This window comes from Coenobita brevimanus, chromosome 112 (genome assembly GCF_032717465.1).
Source record: "Coenobita brevimanus isolate Jiangsu-jjx chromosome 112, ASM3271746v2, whole genome shotgun sequence".
Classification (NCBI taxonomy): Eukaryota; Metazoa; Arthropoda; class Malacostraca; order Decapoda; family Coenobitidae; genus Coenobita; species Coenobita brevimanus.
Window position 1 is genome coordinate 8,000,290 of NC_137065.1, and position 24,112 is coordinate 8,024,401.

General features: G+C 41.2%; 1 protein-coding gene across 1 annotated transcript in view; it reads right to left on the reverse strand.

The window, feature by feature from the left end:
* LOC145418026 (nephrin-like) overlaps positions 1 to 24,112 on the reverse strand; it is a 194,645-nt gene that overhangs the window by 16,360 nt on the left and 154,173 nt on the right. Inside the window, exons 14-15 of the mRNA XM_080286561.1 lie at positions 15,174 to 15,373; positions 13,028 to 13,175 (exon numbers count right to left, since the gene is read on the reverse strand). Of these exons, the coding sequence (XP_080142687.1) occupies positions 13,028 to 13,175; positions 15,174 to 15,373 (348 nt within the window). The remainder of the gene's footprint in view (positions 1 to 13,027; positions 13,176 to 15,173; positions 15,374 to 24,112) is intronic.

Consider the following 24,112-nt stretch of genomic DNA (forward strand, 5'->3'; position numbering starts at 1 on the left):
GTTGCTATAGAACGACCAGAAAGGAAGCTAGAGATGAAAGCATAGATAGAAGGATAGAAACCGTACGAGGGCAGTTTGGAAATTAAAGATTTATGCCCGACTCGATCGAAAGCCTTTGAGATGTCAACTGCAATGGCAAAGCTTTCGCCAAAGTCCCGAAAGGAGGATGACCAGGAGTCTGAAAGGTAGGTGAGAAGATCGCCTGTGGAGCGTCCCTGACGGAACCCATACTGACGATCGGAAAGAAGGTTGTGATAGGAAACATGCTTTAAAATTTTTCTATTAAGAATAGATTTTGAGATACAGGATGTTAAAGCAATTGGACGATAGTTAGAGGGTTGGGAGTGGTCACCCTTCTTTGGGACCGGCTGAATGAGAGCAAATTTCCAGCAAGAAAGAAAGGTACAAGTTGACAGACAAAGGCGAAAGAGTTTGCCTAAGCAGGGTGTAAGCACAGAAGCACAGTTCTTGAGAACAACAGGAGGGACTCCATGAGGCCCATATGCCTTATTAGTACTGAGGCCAGCAATGGCAGAAAATACATCAGCTGAAGAAATTTTAATGTTAGCCATGAGGAAGTCAGAGGGGGGAAGTGATGGAGGAACAGCACCGGAATCGTCTAAGGTGGAATTGGAGGAGAAAGTCTGAGCAAAGAGATCTGCTTTATCAGTAGAAGAAATAGCTACAGAGCCATCAGAGTAGAAAAGAGGAGGGAAGGATGATGAGGTAAAGTTGTTAGAAAGGTTTTTAGCAAGGTGCCAGAAGGAGCAGGAAGAGTTCGAGTTAGAGAGTTGAGAGCATTTTGTACGGATGAAATTATTTTTAGCAGAGCGAAGAACAGGCTTAGCACGATTCCGGGCAGAAATGTATAAAATATGTGGTTCAGGGATGCGTTGGCTCCGATACCTTTTATAGGCCCTCTCCTTGTTGCGGACAGCATTAGAACAAGTGTGATTAAACCAAGGCTTTTGTACATTAGTCAAAGGATATGAGAAAGGAATGTATGCTTCCATGCCCGAGAGAATAACTTCCGTAATGCGGAAGGCACACCCAGATGGCTCCTGGCCATGGAAGCAATAATAATTCCAGGGAAAATCAAAGAAGTACTACCTGAGGGCCTCCCAATCCGCAGATCCAAAAGTGCCAGAGACGACGTTTTTTGGGAGGGTCCGCAGGCCGTACCGGAGCGATAGGACAGGTTAAGGTGATAAGGTTGTGATCGGAGGAGCCCAACGGAGAGAAAAGATTAACAGTGTAAGCAGAAGGATTAGTTGTAAGGAAGAGATCAAGTAAGTTGGAGCTCTCTCCAAGGCGGTCAGGGATACAGGTAGGGTGCTGTACAAGCTGCTCTAGGTCATTAAGGATAGAAAAGGTGTAGGCTTGTTCACCAGGTGGATCAGTGAAAGGAGAGGAGAGCCAAAGGTAGTGGTGAACATTGAAATCTCCAAGAATGGAGATTTCAGAGAAAGGATAAATGGATAGAATGTGTTCCATCGTAGAAGTAAGATAGACAAAGAATTTTTGATAGTAGAATAATGAGATAAGTAAACAGCACAGATATATTTAGTCAGAGAATGACAGGAAAGCTGAAGCCAGAGTGTAAAGAATTCGGAAGAATCGAATTCAGGAACACGAGAGCAAGACAAGTTGTTGCGTATATATACACAACAGCCACCTTTGCCTTTGAAATGAGTGTAGAGAAAGTAGGAGGATACAGAAAAGGGTTTGCTGTCAGTTGCTTCAGACAGCTGAGTCTCAGTTAGGAAAAGAAGGTGAGGTTTAGAGAAGGAGAGGTGGTGCTCAACAGAGCGAAAGTTAGAGAAAGGGCCACGAATGTTGCAGAAATGAAGAAGAAGAGAGTCAGACAGTGGTTCCAGGCATCTTGAGTCGTCACCGAAAGAGGGACTGAAGGTGGGGGCATTTATGGTCCTCCCCCCTGGGGACTCCGAGGCTAAATTATTCAATGCAATTTTTTTGAAAATTTTGAAAAGAAAGTGTGGTGTGTACTGTGCATGTAGTTTGATGTTGATAGTTGGAGAAACTTGTATTGGAGAGCATCCTGGTCTACTCTCTGTGTTACTGAGACACTGAAAAAGTTCAACAAAGGGGGATGGTCGGGACCTAGTCCCGAGGGCTGATGAAACGAGAGCTCCAGCTCTCCCTGTCATCAGCTTTCCATCCACCTTGGGAGTATATATATATATATATATATATATACACACAGGGTGTCCCGGGAGCTAAGTCAGAAACTTTGGGAAATGATACAAGAGGGAATCCTAAGGAAAAAATGTTATATGAACATGTGTTCAAATCCCAAAATTATGAAGGACACCATTTTCGCCCATAAGGCCATCAGTAACTGTAGCTCCGTAACGGTTGAGATTTAGAAACATGTTCATATAACATTTTTTGCTTAGAATTCCGTCGTCTGTCATTTCTCGTATATATATATATATATATATATATATATATATATATATATATATATATATATATATATATATATATATATATATATATGTGTGTGTGTGTGTGTGTGTGTGTGTGTGTGTATGTATCAAAGTGTGTGTATATATATGCATGATTATCTGTGTATGAATGTATGTATATATATACGTTTGTTTATATATATATATATATATATATATATATATATATATATATATATATATATATATATATATATATATATATATGTATTGCCAGACGCCTCAATCCCGTTCGGGGTGACCACAAACAAATCGCCTCCACGTCGCCCTGTCCCCAGCCATTTCACTGCCCTGCTCCCAACTCACACCCCCTTCTCTCATATACCTCTCCATCAAATCCCTCCATCTCATCCTCGGCCTCTCCCTCCCTCTTCCCCCCTCCATCCCACTCACATACACTCTCTTCATCAGTCTTTCACCCTCCATCCTCTCCACGTGGCCAAACCACCTCAGTGTATTCCTCCTAACACTTCCTGTCACAATCATATCCACACCACAACGCTCCTTTATATCCTCATTTGTCAGCCTGTCTCTCCATGTGACTCCACAGGCTCCTCTTAAGCCAGTCGTAAGGGCTAGAAATACTGAATAGCGCTACCTTTAATTTTCTCACTACTTAAATATTCTGTTTCAGTCACAGGTGCCTGAGAGTTCAGCCATTTTATATTCAGCTCCCAGACCCCTTCGCCCTTCTCTCTCTCTCTCTCTCTATCTCTCTCTCTCTCTCTCTGTTGTGAATTATTCATTAATGAGGCTGGGAAGCTTTTATTAGCTAATATTGTTAATTCAAATAGTTTACAATTTGTGTATATCTCTCCAGTCTCACTTGATGTGTGTCATCTTTGACTACAAATCATTATCATTCCAATTTTTAGATGTAGGAGCAGCGTTAAGAATGGGTCTGTATGTCAACCACTATTTATCTATATATATACCTAGGCTGCTTTCCCGAAAGAAAGGGAGGTAGCCGAAGTAGGACGACACACTCCCAGTTTACTCATCCATACATACACATTTATTCGTATCTTAGCCCCAACCACTCAGTCAGGATGACTGGAAACGAGATGCTGCACTCCTGCAAATTTTACTGATGCCCATTTTAGGGCTGTGTGCTTCAGCATTTACCTTGCACTTTTGCACATGCTAAAAAAAAAAAAAAGTCAAATTCTGTTAGGAAGCTTGCAAAAAGTTATTATTTCCAAAAGAGAATGAACAAATGAGAACCAACATCAAGATCTGTTCATTCCGAAATGCATAGAAAATTGTGCGTGAGAAACTGGAGGTTATAGACAGAGGGAAGTATAGAGTGAGGGACACAGTGGCTAAGTTAACCATTAATATCATTGTTGTATGAAATATCATCCCTAATATTCAGTAAAATATCATTAATCTATGTCTTTTTTTCTTTTTTTTAATAGTTTCACTAATCTCACTCTAAGCAGCACACACCCACCCTCACATCGCTTTCTCCTCACATTCAGTCTGTCTCTCACACCATGGACAAACCTCTTTGGCAACCATTACTAAATTAGAAATTTTTCACGTTCACAAATTTTCTCTCCATTTTCTCGCATTACCGCATCCAAAGCCGATTTTCTCCTCCTCCACACGCACAAACTCACTTTTCCATCATTTTGTGCACAACTTATAATTTCCATTTAATAAATCTGGGATATTTCATGATTCTTCATTCAAATTTTGCTGTATCAGGAGGAACAGGGGCCGGCCGTTTTATTGTTTTTACACATTTGAATTAGTTTCTAATACATTACTGATGCATAACTACCTATCAGTATATCTGTCTATCTGTTTGAGTCATTGTATCTATCTCAGTCAGTCGATTACTCTGTGTACCTGTCTATCTATCTATTTATCTATACATCGGTTAATCTATATATTTACCTATCTATCTATCTATTTATCTATACATCGCTTAATCTATATATTTACCTATCTATCTATCTACCTATCTTTTGTTTATGCCTCTCACTCCGTTGATCTTCATGCAGAGAAGCGAGAGAGTAGAGTTGAAAGGAGACAGGCAAGGAATACGTTATGGATGTAGCTAACAAGGAAGTGATGGGGTGAACATGTTGAGTAAGATGAGCTTCTTGAAGGTTGAAACAGGACGAGACGTGGACATGGAGCGGGAGAGGGAACTGATGATGACGGAGGGTTCAGTTTCTGAAGGAAGTGAGAAGTCAGATAATGAACGCTGTTACCTGAGCCCGAAAAGTCTCTCATGAGGAGAATAATATCGAATGGTTGTATCAATAACAAACATACAAAAATGTGTTCATTATACTGAAGGGTATCAACTGGTTGCCTTGTCCCTGAAATGAACACTATACGTATTCGACATTCGGCCTCGCAAGTCTGTTATGTAATAGGCCGATTAAGACTACTGCACTTTTACATACAAACTTTCACTTTATGATGCTGATGGTCGTATACTTTAGCGGAATGTGGAGACTACGAGTCGCACTCAGTGCTAATCGCCAATCGGTATATGTGGAATCAACATTTGTGGGATGCATCATTTGCGTCAACTGTGAATGCTATAATTACTGTGAAAAATGTGAAGTGTAAGCAGCTTCACAGTCGTGTTAAAGTATGATTAATGGTAATGATAAACTATAAAAACGCTCAGCATCAGCCGTACCTGTCTCGTTCCATACCACAACTGCAATTAAACATATGGACTACTTGTGAAATCCTCTTATGAGGCAGGCAAGGTGGACAAATGTAAAATGCCATGTTTTGTTTAATCATATTAGCTTCGCTTCCTTATTTATTAATTATTTTTAATTATTTGTAATAGTCACATTATGAGAATTCCAAATTTTTGGAGAAACGGTTACTTGTCGTATATTGTTTTACCGTGCAAAATGAGTCATCTACTGGGGCCACAAATTTGTGTAACTTGACCTTTCATTTAGCATGTCTTTGCCATTTCCTGGACTGTTTTTATCATGGCCTGTGAAAATCGGGTTTCAAAACGTTTCCTATTTTTTTAACCATACTTTATATATCTGATATTTCATCCCAATAACTGGAGCGTTTGTACTGTAAGTCACAAACCAAACTTGCCCTGGAACTGAGCACTGCGGAATTCAGTAAAGTAAATGTTATTCTTGATGGTGATTTGCTCTTAGTGGGGACTCTGTTTCCAACCATTTAATCAGTTATTAATCGAGTTCCATTTATTTCCTGTGCCCTTAATTTCTGAACTTCCATTGTCTGCAACTTTGGAGGAACTGTCATTATTCTTTGAAAGTATATTGTACTAACTGCTTCAGTAACTCCATATCTGATACTTATATAATAATAAAAGAAGCAAATTAGAGATGCTACACTCTTATAAGATGTAATTGCTGACTCAAGTAATTTTTCTATAACTGGTTTGTGGTTTTCTGCTTAAGTGTATCATTATGTGCAGTTGGTCAACGAGGACACAAAATACAGCCTGGTTTACGTGGTAAAGTACTCATAGCAAGTGGTAAAGGTGACTCGCTATGTGTCTGTGTACGCCCACTGCAGGACCGAACTTCTGTTCAAAAGAACAGTGACAACCAGAAGTAATCCTTACCTATGCAGGTGAGGTACGAATGGGCAAGGGAAGTCTGGAATGAAGAGTGTTGTAGATAATTGTCGAGCTGCTGTAATGTGTGAGTGTGTGTGTGTGTGTGTGTGTGTGTGTGTGTGTGTGTGGCATTCACCGGGTCGGTCAGGATCACGTGATGGTTGTGATCAGCATTTTACCCTCCCGGAAGAGAGCTGAGAGCTCATATAGTCCGATCTAGGGGCAAAGCCTCGACCTTCACACACACACACACCCATCTTCTTGCTCAAGGAGGACAGTGACCACCCTCTTCGTCAGTGAAACTTTTTCGCATCCCGAGCAAGGCGCGAGCCCCCGTCTTAGTAGATGCTAGGTGAGAGCGCTACCACTGAGCCGGCGAGTGGTGTGTGTGTGTGTGTGTGTGTGTGTGTGTGTGTCAATATGCTATTGGTAGAACCTACAAGGTGCCAACGTTAACACGTATGTGGCAAAGCACACCATCAGGTCCAACTTAACCCCATCAGTTCGATGTTATTTCATGATTTACTCTTGCCACCTCCAGACGATTTTATTGAGCTTTGGGGAGACGTCTGGGAGTAAATGGATTTGAAACAGACTTCATTAACCGCTTTTACTACACGATTTTTCCCACGAGCTACATAAAATAGTCTGGTAATAGGATGAATCAAAAAATGCATTATGAGTTCAAGAAGTTAAGTGTCCCTCCATGGTTTAAGTATGAACGCTAGACTTATCGCACACTTAATGCTAGTCAGATATAACCATTTGAAGAAAACAAGAATCATCTATTATGAAATTTTACCTGGATGAACCAATTAAATTCAGCAAAGATCGCGATACTTTTGTGAGCAATGAACAAATCGGTTGCACCACGAGGGTGTAGAACAAAACTGCGCCATGCTTCACCTCAAACGAGCAGGAATGGCCACTCTCCCACCCGCCAGACTAAAACATCGCTCCAACTACCATAATTTGATCCAATTTAGCCATAATGAACAGCGAAGCAGCCTCACTTAAACTAAAATGGCAATAAATTTGACAAAATAACGAAGCTAGTAAATTTGCTGGAGGAGGAAGGCTAACGCACAGTCATAGTTTCGTATCTAAATCACCTACAACTTTCAGTAAAAGATCAGAATTCTCAATAACCCTTCATCTCTCTACTGCAAGTATCCCCAGATCTCTAGGTGGAGGCATTGTAAAGGTAAGAAGTGATGAATGGATGTAATATTGAGAGGCGTACAAGGTTGTGCCCATACGAGCAGGTAAGCTAGTGACCACAGCTCATAGGTTGCGTGCCACCCTCACCCAGATGGGGATTCCTATGTGGCACTTGCCCATCCTCCCTCTTCCCCCACTTGACCTTGACATTCATCTCCAACGGCCCCTGATACTGCAGCATGAGTGAATCATTACCCCTCATAGATGTGGCAAAGAGAGAAAAGAAATTCCAAGGCTTATTACACATTTACATCCTGCAAAAGATCACATTCACCTTCCTGAATGTAAGTTTTCCACGGCATATAAGTTCAGTTTAGTTATCTTTGAAGTTCTTTTCTGTTCTTACACTTGTAGTTTTCTTTATTTCTACACTACATATTTAGCTTTTTTTGCTTCACCACAGGGTTATTTGAACACTTATTATTTTGTATTTCGTATTTGTAGTTTGAGGTCACTTTTGTTGTTACCAGAGCTTATTTTCTTATCCCTATAATTTTCCTTATATTCTGAATTCTTATGTAGAAAAGTCACTCTTTGGCTAATTTCTTATTGCACTACAGGAACTGCACAAGATTGTTACAAGTTTACTATCATAACAAATGCCAGTTTTCATGTATACTGCAATATATTATCATAACACTTCTTTGTGTTTGTATTGCAAGTTCACTTTTGCTGTCACCCGAGCTGACTTTCCTTTACTGGTATATAGACGAGTCAGCTACTTGGCTAAATTCTTCCTGCACTACAGGAACAGCAAAAAAATATTACTACTTTACAATCACAAAAAACAATATTCACATATTAGGCACTATATTATTGTAACACAATACAAAACCAAAACCGCAACTATATGCATGTGAATGTTTGTCGATGCAGCTTGGGCTGGACAAAGCTGGACTTCATATGTCAGGCTGAGGCCAGCTGACTTCTCTCAAAAATTTTGCTGGAGAAACGGTTCAATGTGTAAACAGTGTCGTTTTGACATGGGCAACACACATAAAGGTGGTATTTTTATGACATGCCGACAGGTCATCTGGTAGATCAGAAAAGTCTGCTTTTTAAGAAATTCAAATCCTTAAACTGTTCCCTGCCCCAGCCGGGAGTCGAACTTGGGTCCATTAGGACTGCAGACCGCCTCAACCGATTCTGCCACCGCCTCTGTACGAGATGTTACAAACCCACTGTACAGTTTTGGTCATTGTACTTATTTTCAGTATAGCAGTTTTCCTTATCTTATATACCGTAGGTATATTTTTCTACAGTCTTACCACGCTAAATAACTGTCAGTCCTTACTTTCGTAAACACTCATTCTCTTCTCTAAAATCCTTATTTCTCTTTACCACTTCTGCTTAATTTTTATGTGCAAATTAGTACAATCTATATGTTACTCTTCCCCGCACATCTATGGAGAGTCACTCGGGGGTGACGTGGATTGTGGTGAGAGGGTGGTGACGCATATACGGCGTGAAAACAATATTATTGGGAGGAGGTTGGGGACGTAAACAGTGGCCAGGACACGTCACTTTACGCTCCATAACTACTGTATGTATTGACTCCTGCTTTCAGACGTCGTCTCTCCGCTTGATGATACTGTCAACTTTAATACTTTCCCATGTGAACTATCAATCAATCCATTCCCTGTACGAGTGGGAGGCAAGGAATGGGAGGAGATGGCAGGGACTGGATGACTGCTTATGTTGACATGGAAGTTGGACTATGTATATTTAAAAAACATCACTACTGCTCCTCACAATTTCTGTGAAAGACTGGCAAGAGTATCTCAACCACCCCATACCGGTATATGCCATCATCATACACTGGCCACAATAGAAGTTGGGTAGGACTTCAAACACTGGTGAAAAATGTGAAGCATCTATTGCAGCCATCCGAGCCTCCCCAAACACCTGTTTGTTTACGATAGCCATAGCCGTCATCCAAGCTGTAAAAGTTAAACTCTGTCAGTATTCTTATGAACAAAAGTATATTACTATCGTCTATTTTTTAGCAATTTATTTTGAAATATTTCACCATATATTTCAACTGAATGATTTTTACAACTTCGTATCATAGCGGCAATGGCTCTGGTATAATTTGCGAAAGGTATAATTTGCGAAAGGTTCCAATCAAAGGACCAAAACATTTTCTTCAACTGAGCTATAAACATTGCTTTGTAATGTGGTAGACTGCGATATGACAGAGCACTAAGATTTAAAATTCGCTTTGATATATAACAAGCTTCAGTACCCAGCTAAATATTCACAGCTTTATGAAACAAGCATTCAAGGGCCGAATGCTAATTGATTGCCAAAATATGTTGTTCGCTAAGGTACAAGCTACCTACAAATCAAATATGGTTTGAAAGTAAAACAATTCTACGGGATTCACAAAAAATAATAATAAAAATATGGCAACTGGCATTCGGTCGTCTTTGATCACATCCTCACCAAAAGTAATAGACTTCTGCACATTCTCCTAGTTGCCGTTTCCTGAAGGTTTGGTGAAAGTTTGTCTGCAACTTTTCGATATATTTTGGCTGCAGGGACACACACACAAACATACACACAACCCCCCATCCCCCACACACAGACACACACACTGACAAAAACTATATCGCCTCACCTTGCTAAAGGTTGGTGATATTATATTTGTGATTTACATGGTTCTTAGATGGGACGGCATGTCTTGGAGCGGCTATGTCTGTCTGTCCCTCATTAACGATTATTTTGAATGTGGAATGTTTAACTTCCATAAACTTAGCAAATTATACAAGACAGCACCACACACCACCCTCATTCCTAACACCAACTAAATCACCATCCCACACACCACTACTTTACACCATGAGTTTACTAAGGGGCCCTGAAGTTCCCTCATCTGGTAAAGTCGTGCATGTTCTTTATGATATAATTACCTGTTGTGGCTGGTGTAAGGTAAAATGTTAATTCTGTAGGTTCAGTCCGTATTGAGGTTTGAAGTAAATTATAGTGAGGATTTTGTAGATTCTATCTATCTATAGCCCGACGCCCTAATCCCGCAAAGGGTGGCCGCAGACAAAACGCCTCCAAGTCGCTCTGTCACCCACCATTTGCCTACCCTCCCCCCAACTCCTTCCCCCCCATCATATACCTCTCAACTCCATCCCTCCACCCCATCCTCGGTCTTCCCCTCCCTCTACATCCCTCCACCTCACCTACATACACCCTCTTAGTCAGTCTTTCATTCTCCATTCTCTCCACATGTCCAAACCACCTGAGTGTATTTCTCCTAATCTTCTCAACCACATCCACTTACACCCCACAACGTTCCTTCACTTCTTCATTCGTCACCCTGTCCCTCCATGTCACTCCACATGCTCCTCTCAAGTAACTCATTTCCACTGCTCCCACTCTTGACTTGTTCCCCTCTAGCAAGGTCCATGCCTCGCTTCCATACGACAGGGTAGGGATCACAATAATATCATGCAGTGACTTAACTTCCATACTCACCTCCCTATTTCTCATCACTGCTTGCAGTGAACCAACAACCTTCCTTCTGCTGTACCCTTTCACACACTTCATCCTCCAAAGTTCCATCCTTACTCATCACACTGCCCAAGTACTTGAATGTACTCACATTCTCCATAACCTCACCATCCAACCTCACTGTGCATTCTGTGACATCATTCCTCTCAAACACCATAACTTTACTCTTGTTTACATTAACTTTCAGATTCCTCTTCCTACACACTCTTCCAAATTCATTCACCAAACCTTGCAACTCCCATTCATCTTTACTCAACAATACTGTATCATCGCAAACAGCAACACCGGAATCCACGTATATATTAAACAGCCATGGAGACATCACACAACCCTGTTTCAGTCCCACATTGAGATCAAAGAACTCACTCAGCTCACCGTCCACTCGCACCGTAGCCCTAGCTCCTTCGTACATACTCTTCACAGCACTCAACAATTTCCCCTCCACTCCTTATATTTTTAAAACCTTCCACATACCTTGCCTATCTGTTCTGTCATAAGCCTTCTCCAAGTCCATGACGGCAGCATACACTTGCTTTCCCTTCTCTAAATACTTCTCCACTAAACATCTTAGAACAAATATCTGATCTACACACCTTCTTCCCTTCATAAATCCCCCTTGTTCTTCTGCAACTAGCTCCTCCGTTATATGCCTAACCCTGTCATTGAGTATTCTACCATATATTTTTCTAGTCACACTAAGAAGACAAATACCCCTATGGTTACCACATACTTCTCTCTCTCCTTTTCCTTTGTATAAAAGGAACAACTATACCTGATTTCCAGTCTTCTGGAACCCTTCCCTCTCCCCAAGCCAATCCACACAACTTCCATATCCACTCCACTACGAGCTCACCCCCATACTTCATCATCGCCACACAGTCCATCAATTCCTAGGGCCTTTCCCATCTTGATCTTCTTCATTGCTTCCATTACTTCCGCCCTACTGATCTCTTCCTCCCTTCTCTCCCCTCTTCTTCTCCCAGCCATTCCCCAACCACTTATACTCGCACTGCTCTCACTCTCTACATTCAACAAATCTTCAAAGTGCTCCTTCCATCTCCTCAATTTCTCCCTCTTCTCCACCAACAAGCTATTATTCCTATCTTTCACTCCCCTACTATTTCCGCTTTCACACTGTCTTACTTTCTTTACCTCCTTCCAAAACAATTTCTTACTCTCCCTCCATTTCACACTCAGATTCCTCCCAAACTCTTCATGCACTTTCTTCTTACTCTCCTTCACCAATCTCTTCACCTCCCTTCTCCTTCTCCCATATACTTCTCGCTTCGCTCTCTCTGTAGTGTGCTGAGCTAGTTATGCAACGGTCTGTTGAGCAATAAAAAATGAAATCAAGCCTGCATCCTAGGCCTCGTGGTAACACTATACCTGAACGAAACACATTTAAGTCAATGGACCAGCGCACACACACACACACACACAGAAAGGGCATACAAAAAGATAGGCACAAGGACACCTGGAAGAGAAATACATGGTGTCATGCAGGAAGGGAGAGAAACAACTAAGCAGGAAGTAAACTCATTGTTACTGGGACAGGAAAGGAAAATTATACAGTCTTCTACTACAGAGAGTTTTCCAAAGGGGATTTTCAAAAGGGGAGCCAGAGGATGAAGATCAGTTTACATATTAACCGTGAAAGCAATGTGTTGGTTGACGACTCAGAAGTGTCATACGGGGGCTACGTAGTAGCCGGAGCTGCGTAATAACCGAATGCCCGAATATAAGAATAGTGCTTATGACACGAGTGTCAGCCCCGTGTTATTGGTAAACTAGAAAAAAATCATTGTATTCAATTAGGCATGAAACACTGAATGAAAGGGAACAGGAGCGAAATGACAAACACTAGGTGCCTTGGAATGATTACTGTGAGCAAGAGAAACTGCACATGAAACCCCGTCTGCCAGGACAAAAGTAAAAAAGAAAAGCTGGAAAGATATAGAGATGCAGGTAACATCAAGGTTAGAAAGGGCAACATGCTTGTAATTATTAGAGACTACAATAATTTCAGGTTGATGAGCTACAACAAGCAAGAATCCGTTTGCTAGAAAAGGAAAGGAGACTAGACTCCATGCACTGAAATGGGAGGAAGATGTCATGGGAATGTGAGCAATATTCTCTGATTGATAAGTGAGGGTAGCATCAGACAATGGGTAATAAAATTCAACATGCTGTAGGTCAAAGACTGGGATCAAACCATGCTTAAGAACAGCAATATCAAGTTCACTCGTGAAGTGGTCAACTGGTAACAATTTGGAACCAACTCGACCCAGACCTGCATGTACGAGATCACTTATGATCACGTCAGTAAGGCTGGCCACTGAAAGAATGGCCTTTTCGGCAGCCTGTAAATATTCAGAGAAAAGGAGTAACTCCTCAAATGAGTAATGATGTCATTACCAACTTGTGATGAATGACTGGTTGTATTAGTACTCGTAATAATGATAGTGAAATCAAGCAAAGTGCTTATGGCCTTTTAACTCCGGGACATCATCCGTTGGTGGGATTTAGCAGCATGGTTTAGTTCATGTATTGTGTTTACCTAGTTCAGACACTTCACTAGCCATGGCTGTTCCAGAGAGATACTTGGGGGTGATTCCTACAAAGTGGAGAAGCCCACGTTTCTGTCGAGATCTGAAGGGTGTTTGGAGATCATCAAGATCCAAAAGGCAATCTAGTATAATCATGATGAATGGATTCCAGTAAGTTATATACTCTAGACAGATGAAGTTTAAGAACGAGACGAAGATCATCTAATAAACCTGAAGTGGAGAGCCTACATAACATGGGACGAAGCCCCTGCAGGCGAATGAAAACAAATCCAACTTCTTGTGTGACCGTCAAAAAATCTTGTAGTTGATACTTCACAGAAACAGTGTCTTCTACGATGAGTAGGTCAACAGTCTGAGCAACCAGTGCACCAGTTTTCGGGACATCAGAGGCAGTAGGAGGATTCACTGCGGTGTACGTCGACACAAAAATGAGGAGAAACAGGAAGAAAGTCATTCTGTCGAGAGTGAAATTCAATTCTTCTGGAATCTGAACGAAGCTTACTTCGGTAATCATCAGCAACATGAGTTACAGAAGGAGCCAGATCTAGCATTGAAGAAGGTGAGGGCTCAGATTCTGCTTGAAAATTAGATAATAACCCCGGGCTAACCTTTTTCAGCCTATCAACATGGACAGTTTCAAAAGTCTGAATGACTGGATTGCATAGCTTGTACTTATTATCATGTTCTTTAGTTAATACACGAAATGGTCCATATGACTTGGGAGAAAGTTTGCAGGAACGTTCAGGAGATTATTATCACAGATTCTCCGACATCAACAGAGGACAAATTAGCTAGTTTATGCAGCTTGTACATTATCTCAACCCTAGAGGTAGCCAAAATCTTGCAAACATCATTATGGATGGGCTGAAACACTGACATCTAAATTTTTGCGTAGTCACCTACAGTGTAGATTGGCCGCGGTTTTTGGCACGGAATATCATATAGGAGGTCCTTGTCATGGCCATATACAGTAGAATACAGAACTGGGATTTACCTGTTGAAGAGTTGACAGAGGCCTTAATAGATGCAGCCACCTGCATCCCGCATGGAACAGACAAGAGGAAGAAAATTTTCCAAAATCTTTTTGGATGGACGTTCCACAACACTGTTTAAGGCTGGATGATAACCTGTGACAAAGGATTGTTTAAAGTCGCACTGGTGACCAGAATCTTTAAGGGTCTGATAACGGAATTTTGTGACTTTATCAGACAACACCACTTGCTAGTAGTAAACAGGCAGCTCGTGTGCAGTAACAGAATGAGCCACTTCATCGGCTGACTTGGAAACTGAAGGCACAAAACAACAATCATAAGAAATGATCAGAGGCAACAAAGAGATTATGAGAGCCCTGATAGCTTCGTGGAAGCTGAAGTAAATCAATTGCTACAGAATCCCAAGCTTTCCTGGGAGTAGGATAATCAATTATAGGAGCAGGCTTTCCATTAGTACCCTTGTGTTAGGCACGAGACTCATAGACGACAAAATGGTTCTCAACATCCTTTTGAATTATAGGCCAATAATATTTTTTTTCTGGCCTCACATAAACATTTGTCTCTCCCAGAATGACCCGCATGTGAACATCGTACACCAGAGAAAGAACTAATTCCTTATGGGTTGAAGGAGCTGCAAGCTGGAAAACATGTGACTTGGACAATGTGACACACTGTAAAGTATGTCTTGGTATAGCTGAAACAGTTTGAAGGGAACTGGTAAATTGGGGACATTGATTTCATTCCCAGACTCTAGAGTATTGATGGCTTTTGACAACAAGGGAGCATTAAATTGCCCCACCTTAACTGTCTGTGGAGAGATGTCGGACAACTGCTGTACAGCAGTAACAGGGACTCTGTGACTGAGAGCAACAGCAACTATGTTAGCACGGTCCAGAAGATACTTCAAAATAGGTTTAAGTTTTTGGATCGTTAAATACCATTGAGCAAGTCTGCCCATGAGATTCATGCCCATGAAAAGTTCAGTAACTGCAGCATGATCTGTGAAGACAGTGAAGTTACAGCCAAAAATGATTTCACGGTAATGCTTAACAGTACAAACAACAGCTAAGGTTTCAAGATGAGTCGTATAGTAACACTTTCCTGCAGTATTAAGAACCCTGCTAAAATAAGCAATGGTATACCAGCGGTCATTAACATTTCCTGCATGAGTACAGCACCCAACCCGTACACGGTGTGAATGGGATGGCATACTCAGGAAAGCTAGAATTGGTGCGTTTGTCACTGCATCATCTACATCATTAAAACTTTTGTCCGGTGCAGGTCTCTAGTGGAAAGTAAAATCTTTCCTCCAAACCTTTATGAGGGATGAAGTAAGGATTATATACCCATTGATGATGCAGCTGTAATAGCACTTAAACCTAAGAAACACTTAACCCGATCAAAACTGGTAGGTACTGGAAAATCTCTGATTACCTGAATCATTTCTGGGATTGTATGGATCCTTACACGAACCACCAACCATGTATATGCTACTACTGTTCACAAGTATATGCACAAACGATAGGAAGCAAGGCTCTGGGATATGTTATATATTTTTGAATAACCTAAATGTGTAAATAACATAGTATGTATGTTGTAAAGTGCAAAGAATATTTTGCAGATAAAATTGCTTTCAGACAAGGAATTTGAACTAATACTAAACGTGTGTGGATTACTAAGCGTCAGTGTAGTGCAGAGCTAATGAATGTTTCAGTAACTAAACAGAATCTGTCGGCTTCATTTCTGAAATCCTAGAAGCGACCTCCACTCAGTCTACGATCCAGGCATATGCGAGAAGGGCGTGGCTAGCTGCCGTTGCACCACTACACAGCAGAGGGAGGGAGGGAGATGATTAGAGTTTCTCCGTGACGCCCTCTGACGTGTCTGTTACGTCGTATGGCGTTGTCCCTCTTGAATGGAGCAGAGGCTTTCCTAGTCCAGTCAATCAAAGACGTATGTCGAGAGGTGACGTCAGGGGGTGCGATGTCGTCCGTCTGGGAACACCAAGCAGCACTGCAACTAAACCGCCAAGAATAATTAATCGTCAGGAAAATTCTTGTTCATAGTCACACACCAGGGCGCTGACGATAAAGTTACCACCAGAACACAATGATTCAGTTGCAAAATGTGTGACATCTATGAGTACAGTACACTGCTAATCTTTTTTACGAATTTCACCGGCTCTCCACTAGTATGTAGTGGTTGGTGTAAAGTAAAATGTAAATCCTGCAGCTTCAGTCATTCTTGAAGTTTGAAGTACACTGTAGTGAGGTTTCTGTAGATCAGATTATTTAATCATATACACATCTTGAGGAATACAGTACTCAGCTAAGGTGGCGGAGCGGCACAGCCTGCCTTGGTGAGCGTGTCTGGTAGTCTGCCCCAGTTAGGAACTAGTGACGGAGACGCCCTAAACGCTGAGGTTAGTAAAATCTGTAACTAACTGGAGTCAGCAGATAGAGTTGTCACAACGTATGGTAAAATAATCATGAATAGAAAATAGACAGTGTGAAGAGAGCGCTGGATGCGAGAGGGATGTCTGTTGAGCAAGGAAGAGTGGATGTGCGTGACAGAAATAAATGGAGAGAAATTGTGAATGAATAAGTGATGACGCAGCCCTGAGGGGATAATCTCCCGCATTTGGTCTGATCAGCTACTCAGGTCAGGTGCGGGTAAGGGGATGGGTCTGTTATGATGTGGCAGGGGTAAACCAGTTCTGCTGTCGGGCCCTGCTGTGGATGCCACTGATTGCAGTGCGCAGTTGACCCTTGTGCGGTGTGGTGCGGTGAGGATCTGTCCGTTCTCCCCTTTGGGGCTAAGATGAGAATGAATGTGTATGAATGGATGAGTAAATGGGGAGTGTGTCGTCCTGTCTCGGCTACCTCCCTTTCCTTGGGGGAAGCAGCCTAGGTATATAGATAGATGGTATATATCAGATTGAATAAGAGATAATTTTGTATATAGCTGTGTTGTTAATGTATGTACGTAGATGGGGCCGTCAGACATAATTGGAGGATACCTCTGCAGAGCAACGTAATTTTGTATATAATATCCACTTGACGTTTTCCATTAATCCAACTTTGCTATAAAATTTCCATCACACTTCTTTGCTGCATGGTGGTAGTTCTTTTTGTCGCCTACTTCAGCTGGAGGGATTGCTGAGTACAAAGGAACGTATTCCTGCTTTGTCATTCATATCTTGAACTCAAATTATGGAATCCTTATACTCCTGGAGCCGTTCTCTTGTCGGTTTAAAAGTTTATTTTGGGGTGGCACTGTTCCTTACTATTACGCACTTACTCTGACTAGAGACCCTTTAGGGTTTCTAACTCTAACCAGCCAAAGATCAGTAACTCCCTTCGGCTTAGTCGATGGTCAAGCGTAGCTAGATGGAGAGTCGATTCATTTATTTTTAAAGGAGACTGGCTCCTATTTCCTCACTAAGGCTCATCGAATTCCATGCAAACTCGGCTTAATAATGAAACTCTGAGAGCGGCCCAGTTTGTTTAAAATATATATATATTTTTTTTCACATACCTCATCAAAATACTGGTGAATAATTTTGGTCTCTACATTTTGGTGAAAACCATATTATATTGCCTCAGTTTCTTACTCATTACCTGTCCTCGCCTCGGAGGGGCTTGGGAAAGGGTATTGTTTTCACTCGGTATGTCTGTTTGTGTGTCCGTTTGTCTATTAACAACTTTACGCGAAAATTACTGGTGCGATTTTGACTAAAACTACAGGGGTGATTGTCTATGACCTTCTGATCACCTAAGTTTGGGGCCACACTGGGTCAAGGCCCAGGCTGTAGGACCCCCCCCCCCCCAAAAAAAAAAAAAGCAAAATCGTTTATTTTCGCAATAACTCCATCCAGATGTGTTATATCGACATGAAACCCAAACCTAAAGGTGCATCTTTCAAATCGGCATCCTATAACCTCCCTCCTTACATCAGTTAGCGGTAGGCGGGTCAATGTCAGGTGTGTCGGGTGTAAAATTTCAAATGGGCATAAAATCGTCAATCTTCACTCGATTTACAGCAAGTATGATATGCGACATCTTGGACTAGATATCCTGTTGTCTTTATCCATCATCACTAAAGTGACTGCCAGGGAAGGGTTTGCAGTGCCTTGGCACCGCTTCTTGTTTGTTTATTTTCTGTCTTTGAATCACTTTTCAGTCTGATGTCGGTCCTTGATTACTTCACCAATTCACTTCAGACTTGGAAAAAGGTGTAGTATGAAAAATAAATCACAAAGAAACAAGGGTTATGATCGCTCCTAGTCTGAGCAGAGAGAGAGAGAGAGAGACATACGTTACACGCGTGTGTACAAATATATTTGTACACTTTTGACTGGGAATCGAACCCTGGACCTTTTAGATAGAAGTCAGGCACTGATACCACTCGACCACGGAGTGATAAAAAGCTATAAAACCTGAGTTTTTGACGAACCAGATAAATCCATTATGGAAGGATATATTTCAATCACAACATATTAGGATCATTTCTCAGCCCACCGCAACTCGGCAAGTGACAAAGCAGTTTAAATCTATCCCGGACACAACACGAGTGTCTTTAGATGTTGCAGAGACACACATTACACGCGTGTGTACAAATATATTTGTACGCTCCTGATTGGGAATCGAACCCTAGACCTCTTAGAAGTCAGGCACTGATACCACTCGACCACGGAGTGATAAAAGCTATAACACCTGAGTTTTTTGACGAACCAGATAAATCTATTATGGGAGGATATATTTCAATCACAACATATTAGGATCATTTCACAGCCCCACGCAACTCGGCAAGTGACATGGCAGTTTTAATCAATCCCAGACACAACACGAGCGTCTTTAGATGTTGGAGAGACACACATTACACGCATGTGTTCGGTTCCCAGCCAGGAGCGTACAGATATATATATATATATATATATACTGTATATATATATATATATATATATATATATATATATATATATATGTACTGTATATGTGTGTGTAAAATATATTTAGTGTAATATATCTGTATACCTGGTATATATGCATGAATATAATATATCTAGGATATATTGTTACATAGCCTATGATTTTATCATCCTTTGTGTAATTCTAACGTACAGTATGCTGCATGTTTGATCACGAGCGTGTTCTACCTCACTCCCCCCCTCCTCCCTTATAGCAGAGTAAGTCGTTCTTTCTGTTGTTCAGAGCAGGAGTGTCAACTCTTTGTCCCCTCTGGCTTCATTTGCGCGTCCTTCTTACAAGTTGTATCAAGCTCTGCCGGCCCCTATATAATGAGCTCAGTCTCTACATTAATTGCCACTTAGATCTACTCCTCATTTTGTTCACAGCTCTGTCCTCCCCTGTACAGTTGTTATTATTGTGAGTGCTCAGGAAGTCTCCAACCATCTAGCAGCTGTGTAATTTGAGTATAAGTGTTATTACATTTTGTTCTTGTACTGTATAGCATAGGGTGTTGATTCGTATGCCTAGTAAAGTTTTTGTAATTCATATTGTCAGCCAGTGGTAATAATAGTTTGTATCTGTAACAATATATCTTGCATTCGCTGAGTATTATCTGGTTTTCTCATTTTATCAGGGCTGACATAGATAAATTTACTCTTGCTAATTTCGTGTTAATAGAGGCTATTGCAGTTAACCATATATTTAACCTGTTTTTGCCATTACATTATCCTTATGAGTCCTGAATGTTTTGTTGTTAGTTTGAGCATTAAACTTTAACTTGTAATTTTACCTAACTCCTTTGTTTTGAACCTGGAACTTTACGGGACAGTAGTGATTTTTAGTATTCTCAATTAAAGTGTACATTATCTTTCTCTGTTCCGTAACAATATATATATATATATATATATAAATATATATATATATATATATATATATATATATATATATATATATATATATATAAAATATGTATTATATGTAATACACGAGAGAGAGAGAGAGAGAGAGAGAGAGAGAGAGACCCTGGATCTCTTCGTTATACCATGTGTTTTCTCTTACTTTTTCCTCTTACACTTCCCACGTTCATCTCGTCCCCTTGTTTGTGTTCTTTCCCTGCCTTTATTCGCCCTCCTATCTGAGTATATATTAGTGTTAAAAACGTCACCCTTTCTGTTGTTTCATGTCTCATTGTTCGATCTCCTTTCCCTTTCTATAATTATCTTACTTATCTTATTTTCACTGGCTTTCGAAATGTGCCACAGAATATAACTCTCCAGATAATTTAATCATTTATATTTTTTGTCTCGGAATGATTCGCTTGTAATTAGAGAGAGAGAGAAATGGAGAAATGAATTCCTCGAGCTAGGCAACTAAGGCCATATAGCCCCGCTGGGGTTACAGGAGGGAGCTACCCCTCCCGGCAACGGTAGCCCGGGCGCGGCTCGAACTTGCGACCTCCCGATCACAAGCTCAGCGCGCTACCACTGTGCTACCGCACCCCCCAGAGAGAGAGAGAGAGAGAGAAAAAAAAAAAAAATGATCTGGTAATTGCAGTTAAGTACGCCGGTGCAGTAACATAGAAAGAGAGGCAAATGTTCAAAAGCTCGTGAGTTGAGTGACTGAGAGAAGAAAAGTAGGTGGTGATATGAATGACTTGTTGCAAACTAGAGCGGATGTGTTGTAGTCTTGGTAGCCCTGATCTTGGCTTTGTAACTATGGATGAGTCCCCTCCGTGGGAATGTACAGTACATGGTACGCAAGCTACCTTGACTTTGGTCCCTTGCAGCTCCTGTGGAAATATAGTGTACCCTCCTGCGACGATGGAAACCACCCACCTCCTGTTTACCTGATAAGAAAAATATCATCTTGTTTAATGTGCACATTACAGACTGAATATCATTACTGTATAGTCAGCAGATGTTCAGTAGTTCTGTAAGGTATATAATGGAGGCAGTGAAGTCCTTAAATATTTGATTTATTCCTTTTTAAGTTTCGAAGTGTGTGTGTGTGTGTGTGTGTGTGTGTGTGTGTGTGTGTGTTTCCCTTGTTACTACTGGTTATTTACTACTAGGGATTCGCCACGTGTCAACTTGTGAAGCAGTAAATGAAGCATGATTGAAGCACGACGTGAACCACATAGCTAAAACAAATAAACAAACCAACATGGTAAACTACAAACAGCCTCGTAAAAATCTGCCTTGAAACTAAATTTTTTACAGTCGAAAGATTATCCCCTCCAATGGTATGATAATGTATTACAATTTATTTGTGGTACCTCCAGATCATTTTTTCAGCTTTGGAGAAAGCTTTTGTATTTAGGGGTCGATAACGGCAATATATAACTCCTGCAGGTGGAAAAATCTGACTAAAACTGACAAAAGTCGTTTGGACATTGAATGAAACAGATGAAAAATGCATTATCGGACTAACTGAAATGTCTAACCTCATGAATACCATTTTTTTTTTTTTTTTTTTTTTAATTCTTGAAACTGCAAAACGATTTTTATTCATCCTACCACCACTTTCACTTCACTTCTTGCTTTCCCTCCCTCCGCCACTTTAACTCCTGTATGCACCACCATTTCCTTTCCTCGACCACTTTAACTCGTGCATGAATTATCATCTCCTCCTCTCCATCACCTCAACTCCCGCATGAATCACCACTCAACTCCTTCTATCACTTTAACATCTGCATGAATCGCCATCTCCCTCCCTCCACCGCTTTCACTCCTGCATAAATCTACAAGAATAGACTGTAGCACCAGTCGAGCAGAGTGGTACTCCCAAGGTGGATGTAAAGCTGGTGACAGAGAGAGCTGGAGCTCCCGTTTCATCAGCCCTCGGGACTAGTTCCTGACCATCCCCCATTGCTGAACTTTTTCACTGTTTCAGTAACACTGGGAGTAGGCCAGCATCCTCTCCAGTACAAGTTTTTCAAAAAGCCATCACCAAATTACATGCACATTACACACAAAAGTTTCTGTTCAGAATGAACCAAAATGGTGTCGTTTAACAATGCCTTGGAGTCCCCAGGGTGAGGGGGCATAAATGCCCCCACCATCCACCCCTCTTGCGGTGACTACCCAGCGAGATACCTGGAACCAATGTCTGACTCACTTCTTCATTTCTACCTTCATTCCAACTTTCTCTGAGTTGAGTACCACCTCTCCCTCTCTAAACCACACCTTCTCTTCCTAACTGAGACTCAGCTGTCTGAGACAACTGACAGCAAACCCTTTTCTGTATCCTCCTACTTTCTCTATATTAATTTCAAAGCCAAAATTGTCTGTTGCATTTATGTATGCAAAGCCTTATCTTGTTCTCGTGTTCCTGAACTTGATTTTCATGAATTCTCTACTCCCTGGTTTCGGCTTTCCTGTCATTCTCTGACTAAATATATAAGTGCTGTTTACTTATCCCCTAATTCTACTGACTATGATAAATTCTTCGACTATCTTACTTCTGCGATGGAACACATCATATCCATCTCTCATTTCTCTAAAATATTCATTCTAGATTTCAGTGCTCACCATCGACTTTGGCTTTCCTCTTCTTTCACTGATCCACCTGGGGAACAAGCCTACATTTTTCTATCCTTAATGGCCTAGAGCATCTTGTACAGCACCTTACCCATATCCCTGTCCGCCTTGAAGAGGGTTCCAACATACTTGACCTTTTCCTTACAGCCAATCCTTCTGCTTACACTGTAAATCTTTCCTCTCCGTTGGGCTCCTCCGATCACGACCTTATTATCTTATCCTGTCCTATTGCTCCAGTACGGATGTGGACTGTCCAAAGAAACGTCGGTTATGGCAATTTGGTGTTGCTGATTGGGAGGCCCTCTGGCAGTACTTCTTTGATTTTCCCTGGAATGATTATTGCTTCCATTGACAAGAGCCATTTGAATGTGCCATGTGCATTACGGAGATTATTCTCCCGGGCATAGAAGCATACATTCCTTTCTCATATCCTTTGACTAATACAAAAAAAAAAAGCCTAGGTTTAATCACGGCTGTTCTCATGCTGCCCACGACAAGAAGAAGGCCTACAAAAGCTACCGGAGCCAACCCTCCCCTGAATCTCATAATTTTTATGTTTCTGCCCAGAATCGTGCTAAGTCTGTTCTTTGCTCTGATAAAAATAATTTCATCCGTACTAAATGCTCTGAACTCTCCAACTCAGATTCTTCCCACATCTTCTGTCACCTTGCCAGACACCTTTCTAACAACTTTATCTCATCATTCTTCCCTCCCCTTTTCCACTCTGATGGCTTTGTAACTATTTCTTCTATTGATAAAGCAGAACTCTTCTCTCAGACTTTCTCCTCCAATTCCACCTTAGACGATTCCAGTGATCTCCCTCCATCTCTTACCCACTCTGACTTCCTCATCGGTGACATTAAAATGTCTTCAATTGATGTGTTTTCTGCCGTCACTGGCCTCAGTACTAACAAGGCATATGGGCCTGATGGGGTCCCTCCTGTTGTCCCCAAGAACTGTGCTCCTGAGCTTACACCCTGCCTAGGTAAACTCTTTCATCTTTGTCAATTTGCACTATTCTTTATTGCTGGAAGTTTGCTCTCATTCAGCCTGTTCCAATGAAAGGTGACAATTTCCAGCCCTCTAACTATTGCCAAGTTGCTTTAACATCGGTGATTTTAAAATTTTTTGAGTCTATTCTTAACGGGAAAAAAAAAAAATCATCTTTCCTATCACAAGCTTCTGATCGTAAGTATGGGTTCCGCCAGGGACGCTCCACTGGTGAACTC